Source organism: Micropterus dolomieu, linkage group LG14, assembly GCF_021292245.1.
Source record: "Micropterus dolomieu isolate WLL.071019.BEF.003 ecotype Adirondacks linkage group LG14, ASM2129224v1, whole genome shotgun sequence".
In the NCBI taxonomy this organism is placed as follows: domain Eukaryota; kingdom Metazoa; phylum Chordata; class Actinopteri; order Centrarchiformes; family Centrarchidae; genus Micropterus; species Micropterus dolomieu.
The window spans coordinates 9184425-9193334 of record NC_060163.1 but is presented as its reverse complement, the minus strand read 5'-3'; the positions used below and the strand labels follow the sequence as shown (position 1 = coordinate 9193334).

General features: G+C 43.7%; 1 protein-coding gene across 1 annotated transcript in view; it reads left to right on the top strand.

Moving 5' to 3' along the window:
• The first annotated feature begins 840 nt into the window (after positions 1 to 840).
• ubald1a (UBA-like domain containing 1a) overlaps positions 841 to 8910 on the top strand; it is a 19719-nt gene continuing 11649 nt past the window's right edge. Inside the window, exons 1-2 of the mRNA XM_046069897.1 lie at positions 841 to 1099; positions 1758 to 1817. Coding sequence (XP_045925853.1) covers positions 992 to 1099; positions 1758 to 1817 — 168 coding nt within the window. The 5' untranslated portion in view covers positions 841 to 991. The remainder of the gene's footprint in view (positions 1100 to 1757; positions 1818 to 8910) is intronic.

The window sequence follows — 8910 nt, the reverse complement described above, 5'->3', positions numbered from 1 at the left end:
ATGAAGTTTATTACATATTAACATGGAAAATATTTTTGTTGCTGTTGTTGAGTTACATTCGGGGCTACAGACAATACATCCGGGGCTAAAGCCCTGGAAAAATGACCTGTCAACGCCATTGAATATAACCATTTTTCAATCTGCCCTATGCTGTAGTGTCCTTGAGCAAGAGTAGGCTACAATTGCCCTGCAGCCCACAGATGCAAACCAATGCTCGTTATATTATTACAAAGGAAAAATTGGGATGCGTAAAGACATAGTACCGCCGCAGTCCGCACTAATGTGTGCAGACAAGCTGCGGCACTGCTGGGGTACACACAGAAGAAGTGGTGAGAAGAAGTGCGCAGAGCAGACACGACCCTTCTGAATTTGCATCCATGACTGTCGGCTGTCCCTAATTTAACTCGGAGCGATGTAATTGGCGATGGTGGATTTGTTTACCATATTTGGCAAGATAGTGACCCAGCGCGCCTGGGAATTGGACGAGAACGGCCGTCATTCACAAAAGTCTGCCTTCTGGAGCTTTACAAACAAAGCGGGTGCACACGGGAGTTGTAGTCCAAAACAAACCCCTTATAGGACCACACGAGTGTGGGTTTAGCTCGTCTGCAGCAAACTCAACGCCACACATGTGCCACAATTTAAAATACACTTGCTGTGATGAACTATTTTCATTTAATGTGTCTTTAAGTGTTAAAACAACCCCGCACTAGGCGGCTAAAGTCACGCCGATCCGGGACCCTCCGCGCGCAGCATACAAATCCCACCAGCGACGCTCTCCTCTGATTGGCTGTGTCCTTCTGTCAATCACGCGATGCTCCTTCCACCACCGCTCCTACAGTAAATATTTGTGTTTGCTCAACCGGCTGTAATGGTGGACGACTGAGTCAGAGAAAACGGAATACAACTAGAGTGAAGAAAGAGAGGAAAAAAGGGTCGAAAGTCTGTTTCAGAGCCAGTCGCCGCGAGTAGGACACGGGCTTCGTCGAAAATGGATGAACTCAAACATCAAGTCATGATTAACCAGTTCGTCCTGACGGCGGGTTGTGCGGCAGACCAGGCGAAGCAGCTCTTGCAAGCGGCACATTGGCAGTTCGAGGTAAAAACAGACAAATAGAAAAAGATAAGGCTTCAGCGTTAGAGTCGGGTCAGGGTGATATTAGCCACCCGGCTCATGTCTATGTCAGACCGTTAGGTTTGGCTGGAGGCTGCCTGTCTGCCCCTCGCCACTTTTTAGCCTCTTGAAATTCAACACAAAACAAAGCGTTAGTGTTAGCAATGTGTCGGTTTTAGGTGGCCAACACTCGGCCCACTTTTTGAACCAGAACTTTATTTAAAGTAAATATATGTGTGCTTTAGCCAGATTAAATCTGTAGGGAACACGCAGCAGGTCGAAGCGTAACGTTACAGCTAGCATATCCAATTAGACTTTACTCTAGATTAAATACTATAACGTTAATCCGACACATGACAGCGGCGCACAGGCGAGGCCAGCTAGTGCTATTACGCAATAAAGATCGACTAGCCTACTAAAGAGTACTTCTAATTGTTTAGTCTGCGGTGAGCCGCATGTAACGTTACATTTAGCTTGTACATTTTCTTTGCCGCAGGCTCGCTGTGTTGTTTAAGTTGTATTTGTAGCAGCACAGAAACAAGCAATGTTTGGGCTAACTACCTCCCTAGGTATTTTTACTGCTCTTCTGTGAAACATAAAAATACTGCCACCAAAATGTCATTCATTTTCTCTTTCATTGTAGACTGCCCTCAGTGCCTTTTTTCAAGAGACAAATATCCCATATGGCCATCATCATCAAATGGTGAGTGCGAGGAGGGGTTGATGAGAATGTACTATATACTGTTTATTGTTCTGTTTATGTAATTTTAACAATCCGGATTTCATGCTAGTACATCTTTAAGGCTACTATGTTGTTTTGGGTGGGATGGAGTGTGTGTGTGTGTTGGGGGGGGCGATGAACAGCCCTTATAGGCCAAGAGGGATGATGTTGTTACTAACAATAACAAAGCACATGTCGGCCATGTTGTGAGCTTCCAGAAATAAACACACAGGCAGGCATGCAGCTGCAGCAGCCAGAGAGAGAGAGAGATTGTATAAATGAGAGAAAAAGGGAGCAAGAAAGATAGATATGAAATTCCTTATTTTTAAGTGCATCAACTGAAGGAAGGGCCCCTCAGTCTGTGGGTAAGGCAGAAAATGTCTCTTTCCATGAAGAGGACAGCTGCCTCTCACTAAATAGACCCTCGTGCTGTATGCCTCGGGTAATTCAGCTGTTTTCCCTGGTTGTGTTACCTGCCCAAGGCACAACGCACATTGGGGTCTTTATGGGGGCAGAGTGATCTGGAAGGTGTTAGGGCTGCATGAGACTCTGCATGTGCACACAGGGGTTGAACATTATGAAACACTGACAGTATTTGGGCTTTTATCAGTAGTCTACTTTGGCAGCACACAGGCCTTTGTTTGCAGCTACATGCATGGCAGCATCCAGCAACAGCTGCCCTCTGGAAGAGCTTGACATGGATGTGTAGTGGTGAGGATGCTGGATGTAAAACTGTTGATCATTTTTAGGCTCACGCTCCATTTTGTGAGCTTGTTTGGCTCACTGTTTGTGTGGCAAAGGCCGTTATCAAACTGCTTTTATCTTTGCATTTCTAGAGGAAACAGAGAGAGCTTGGGATAAAGGGGGATTTGTTTTTTATATTGCATTGTGTGTGAGCGCATATACATTTATACCATCGGAGTAGTGCAATATCGCCAGTCAGCGTCAGAAACGTCTCACACTGAGCTGAATCATATTCATCACAGCTCTATTGTAAGAAAGAAAGCCAGACCTCCTTTATCATCTGATCATTAAATAAGAGTATCTCAGTTCTCTATTTAGCTCACGAAATGTCTCGCTTTAATTTAGAGAGTAAACAATCTGCCAAGAGCCTGTCCTGTTCTGCCTGCCAAATAGGGCTGAGCTTGATTTCTCCAGACAATGGAGAATGAAAGTCAAAATGCAGAGCACCTACTGTGTTTGTGGTGTTATTGTTATAGACATGCTCTTCTTACATAATCACGAGTTCACATTCTCTTTTTCTTTTTTCTGCATACGCCGGCATGCACGTGCGTCTCTTGTTTGTGCTTTACGTGCACGCATTTGGATTTGGTGCATTCGCAGAGTGGGCGTTTGTGTGTTTGTGTGTGAGTCACAACAGTACTACAGTAGGGCAGCGTGTCCAACCTTCCTGCAGCTTATCAGGCTGCAGTGTTCGTTGGTATACAAATCTAATCCCCTCTGTGCGCGCTCTCTCTCTCGCTCTCTCTCTCGCTCTCGCTCTCTTTTTTCAGTTTAGAGTGAACACAGACACCATTAAGTTACATTTGTGTGCTGTTGTGGTGCTGTGCTGTCTCGTCAATGATTCTTTTTTGTTACGACACAAACTGAACTCATCCTTGAGATTGCTATTTTGGCTAGAAGCCTCACCCCAACCCCAATGGCCCCAACAGATAGCCTTCAGACATGCTGTTCTTGGCAGCATGGCAGGTTAGGACGCCATGTAGGTCAGTTAGTTTACGGATACTGTTCAGTGAGCTGCTTTTTGCAATTCTTTTTGAGGCCTGGAAGACAATGTATGCGGCTGAATGTAGGGTTGAGCGATCGCCTCTATTTTCGTACCGTCTGATCATAGCTACTTGAGATCACCGAATGGCGATCTGATCGCCAGGGGGCGGGGTTACGTTTGCAGTGAAATGCCAGCATGGAAGAAACAGGCTTATTAGCTTTAAAGAGTTGGTATTGTGGTTTTTGGGGTTTCCCTCTCCTTTATTGAGTTATATATCTTTTTTGTGCATGTAATAGGTTTGCAAAGTGAAAAAGCCCAAAGTCCACCCCAAAGGGAGTTCCCATCTCCCACAGAAAGCTCTGCTCTGAACTGCCTGAAAACAGCTCGTTTGTAGTTCAGCCTTTACTTCCCTTTCTTGTGATGTCACAATGAAAATACCTGTCATAATGCTCGCTGACCGACACGCCCTCAAAAACACCAGTGGAAAAACACTGAGCTGCAGCACACCTCTCCTCTCCCTTCCAAACACTAACTACCCTCCAAGCAGTCAATGACATAAAGTTGTTATTGTGATGTAGAGACAGAGCTCAGTTAAAACTTTATGGATGAAAGATACATTTGTTACAGATTAATAACTCACCGCTTTGAAACTCTTGCTCCAGTCCAAATTGCCAAGCTGGTCCGCAACATGTAGCCTACAGCTGAATAGAAGCTGTTTACCGTCTTTTCGCTGACCTTTCTCTGCTTCTGATTGGCTAGTAGTCCTTAACTAGGAACTGCACATGTGCAACTCCCAGCAAAGAACATTTAGAGACAAGATGTATCACTCCAGAGCTAAAACGAAGCGTTCAACACAGGGTGAAAAGAGGAGCTGCACCAATGTGCAGTATGGTCAAAAATATGGTGTTTTTTTGAAAATTAAACCATGTAAACCTGTTCTGGTACAACCCCTAAATAGGATTTTGAACCTGAAAATGAGCATAATACCACTTCTGTAAGAGAAACCACCAGAAATATCTGTAAATACAGTGCAGTGTTTCCCACAGAATTACCCTGTAACTGTGGCGCCACACACGCGCGGCGGGGAGAAAGAGGGTGCAAACGATAGCAGCTATGTACAGCGTGTCAACCTTGACAACCTGGCTGTATTCTAACTTTAACATATCTGTCTCTGACATTGACAGCGTTGTGTTAAGAAAATAGATAGACTAACTTGTCAGAGTTAACTTCAATGCATTATTTTTTCTTTAAAGACACGGCTCCGTTACGATGTGTTTGTGAGAGAGAGGGAGCGAGGGAGCAAGCAAGCAGAGGTGCTGAATGAATCAATGCGTTGTGCACAGCTCCACAATGAATTATGACTTTATTCATATTAAATGGTATATAATATGTGGCGTGTTGTGTTGCCACAAATAAATCAATGGCTGGGAAACACTGCAGTTTGGTGCAATCGCCAATCGGAACAACCAAATCACTTGCCCATCTAAGTTCGGCATCGTGGGAGAGAAACCATCTTGCATACAAATATTCTGTTTAATAAATAACTCGAAACAAAGCTCCTCTGGTGAGGATTTGTAGCAGACATGAGGATGGCATTCAGATTGTATGCCAAGTCTCATTTTGTTTACCTGTGCTTTGCTAATGCGTCATTTGTGCATAGTATGTCAAAGGTTTATACAGTGGATCAAATTTCAAATAGTGAGGTGAGTTCACCTACTCATCAGTGCAGTCTTTTATAATGCTGTGGATAGTAGAGGATTTAGCTAAAGCTCTTGTTATTGTTATTTCCTTTTACAAGCAGTCCCATATGCAGGGGAGTGTCTGTGCTTTGGCACATGATGTAAAACAGCTACAAACTCTGCACAGGCACACATTTAAGGCTGTTTATTGTTGTGTGTATGTGAAATATGTCAGTGAGACCGGTACATCCACATCATGTGTCTTTAACACATTGTCCGTATATCTCTTTGATTTTGGATGAAGCCATCAATGCTTACATCTATTCTCCAGGATGGACACCCAGGCCCTAAGCTCAAGGCAACCCCTCCCGGCCTACTACCCTGCCTTTGCAAACAATGCAACCGCAACACATTCCTACAGGACGCAAACACTTGCTCAGACCCAAAATGGACCCTTTTACAGCAGAGGGGGGCCGGTTATAACTGAAAACACAGCACCCTGTCTCTTTCTTTAGTTTATCCACTCTCGCTCCTCTCATCGCTAACGCCATCTCTTTCTGTTTACAGACACAAAAAACATCAGGCTCTAGAATTCAATTTGCCATTTATGTTTGCTGTTATAGGACTTTATAATCGTGCCGCGTACTCATCGTCTCTGTTTTGCATCATTCTCAAAGTAGTTACCACCCCCAGAACAATCAGCATATTTGCATGATGTCAGAGTTGTATTTATGTTGCTCCTGGCTATTTGATGGTAATCCCTCTTATCAAATATTCTGCACATATTCTTTGTTTTCGTAAATTTTCTAAGAATGAAGCTCATTTTTGAGGCGTTTTTAAATGAATCCCCCATATAAAGTCTGAGCTATTTCTGATCCCCAGTTGGAACGCCAGCTGCCATGCTCTTTCACATACCGTCACCTCAGTGCAGAATAAATGTGGTCATTTGTAAGCAGAACCACCTAAAATGACTTCATGTGTGCAAGAGAAAGATTTCCTTGGAACTAGCTCCTTCTTGTGCACATGAGCAACTCTGGGAAGTGTTTTTTTTGTCAGTCATCGTGTTTTTTGAGTGAGCTGATCTCATAACTGTGTGTACGCACCAATATCAGTGTTTCCATGGTTAATATCTCTCCATGTGGGGCGCTTATACAGCCACAATAAAGTGAATGAATCCTCATGTGACCACAGAGGCGGAAGTGGCCCAGCTGGATGATTCCACTGCTGTCTGGGAACATGTGACCCTCATCATGTGACTAAGCTGGGAAACGTACTAACTAAGCCACAAAAGCCTGCTTCACATGTGTGTAATGTCTGCTATGGCTAGTAAAAAGAAGTAAAGTCTGGACTTGCGGTGTTGAGTTTGTAGTAGGTCAGGGTAATCTCCTCAAGACATATTTCAGGTTCTCCTTTTCCTCTTGAATCATATCAGAAAAGCATATCAGAGTGAGAACAGGAGGTAGATGTACTATAAGAGTGCAACAGTACATCTATCTGCTGTTATCACTCTCTGATATGCTTTATATATTGATGTGAAAACAAAGCAACACTTGTAGTTCTTGTTTTAGCTCCTGTTATTTTACTTTTCTTAGTACTTTCCTGCAAAGTCCAATTACACTGTCATGAGCCGCTTTTCAACCAAAGGTACCGGGAGCTTTTAAGTCCCCAGATCTCTTTTCAAGGAACTAAAAGGTTCCTTCAGCCCACTGTGTGCGTTTCCACCGTGGTCTAAAGACCGTTATTTGTAACCACTATCCATGAGCAACATTTATAAATGAACATCAGATTCGACTGGAATATAATGAAAAACTATAGGCTTGCTTGACCAGTAAAGCAGCATTTTTGTGTGGTAGTATAATGAACAGACACACGATAAAGTTCGTTACACATTTAATAGTAGCCAAACAAATAAAATCGCGACAGTTTGGAAGGTTATTAACACATTTCCAGCGACAAGAGCTGCAGGACTCACGCCTGTGTCGCCTGAGCGTCGGAGGAACGTGATGTTTAACGGGCTTAATTACCTGCTGTAATCAGCTGTTCCGCTTGTTTTGGAGAGGAGGAGACTGACTTCGGCTCTGTGTAAAAACCTCCTGACTGATGAAAACTTAAAACAACCACTTAGGACCCGGTATTTAGCGTAAACACACCGCTGCCCGCTATTTCCAATATATTTAATGCCAACATACGATCTCAGGTGGACATCGGCGAGACTTGTGTGGCTATTTGACTGTTTGTTTGTGATTTATTGGTTTGCAAACAACGGTGGAAAAGAGACAAGCAGTCGTAGAAAAACAGCCGACATTCTCCAGTTAAAGCCAGTAGCCTCTACTCGCCCATTCAGAATTTCACTGCAAGGCAAGCCCCACCCCCCCAAAGTACCCGGTACTTTTGGAAAGTACTACCCCCCGAGCAGGGACTTTTTAGGGGGTAAAATGAAGAACCCAGAACTACATTTAGACCCTGGTTCCTCCGGTGGAAAAACAGTGAGTTCCTCCAAAGGTTCCTAGTTCTGGGGTATAGTTCCTTTGGTCGAAACGCAGCTATGGATATTGTCTATGTTCTGTGGACCTGGCCGTCTCCTTTTCTTATTATTTAAATGTGATAATATTAGCTAAATATAAGCAGTAAGCAATCTTAAATTATATCCATTTGAAGAACTTCTACTGTTTCCTCCTCCTACTGGAGAAGACCCAGCCTGACCCACATACTGCTACCCACAGAGTCATGAATATAATGGTTGGAATGATCACCTTTTTTATAGTCCTGTAATTGTTGTTCGTCACTTTAATGACCTACAAGGCCAGCATTCAGCGTCAACTGCCCGGGCACAGTGATGTAGCAGAACAGTACTGGGCACTGCAGGGCGCAGTGATAAAAGTGGGCGAGATGTTGTTTAAAGGCTGTTTTCTGGCAATATAAACATCCAGTAGGAGAAAGTGTGTGTGTGTGTGTGTGTGTGCGCGCGCGCGCGCTCTTGAGGGGGTGTTTCTGGTAACTACAGACATTTGGTTTTGGTGTCCGGGTGTGGCTTAAAAAAAGGATTTTTAGAAATCCTGACTCCTCTCATCCATGTAACATGTCCTCTCACTGAGATTTGAAGAAGTGCATGGTGTACCCGTGCCGAAGAGCAGAGGTATAATTACCTTCATAAATCACAACGTGACAACATGGACAACTGTCTGCTGCTATTTCTCTCTCTGTCTCCGCCTCTGTCCGTTTCTCATCACACTGCAAGAGGTGGAGGAAGGCGAACTAATGTCTATAAAGGATACTTGGATTGTTTCTTTAATAGCAGTGACAGAATCAATGAACTTGTGTGGTGAACAAGTGAGGAAGGGTGTTTGGCTCGTACTCTAGATGAAATAGGCTAATAGCATGACATTGCCAGATACAGAGCTGCTTTGCGTCTCTTTGTCTCTACTACAAAAGAAACGCGTGTTCTCTGTCCCGCTGCATTATTTACAAAAGTTGATTAAATGCAGAAAGAGCTGAAATCCAAGTTATTTTGTCCCATTGTGTATTTAAGTGTGATTTCACGAGTATCTGTGTGTGTGCGCGCTATAATCCTCTGAGTGTGCATGCAGCAGTGTGTCTCAGATTTCAGAGTTAATCATGTCTCAATCTGTTAATGTTGTTAGAGTGTGTGTGTGTGTGTGTGTGTGTG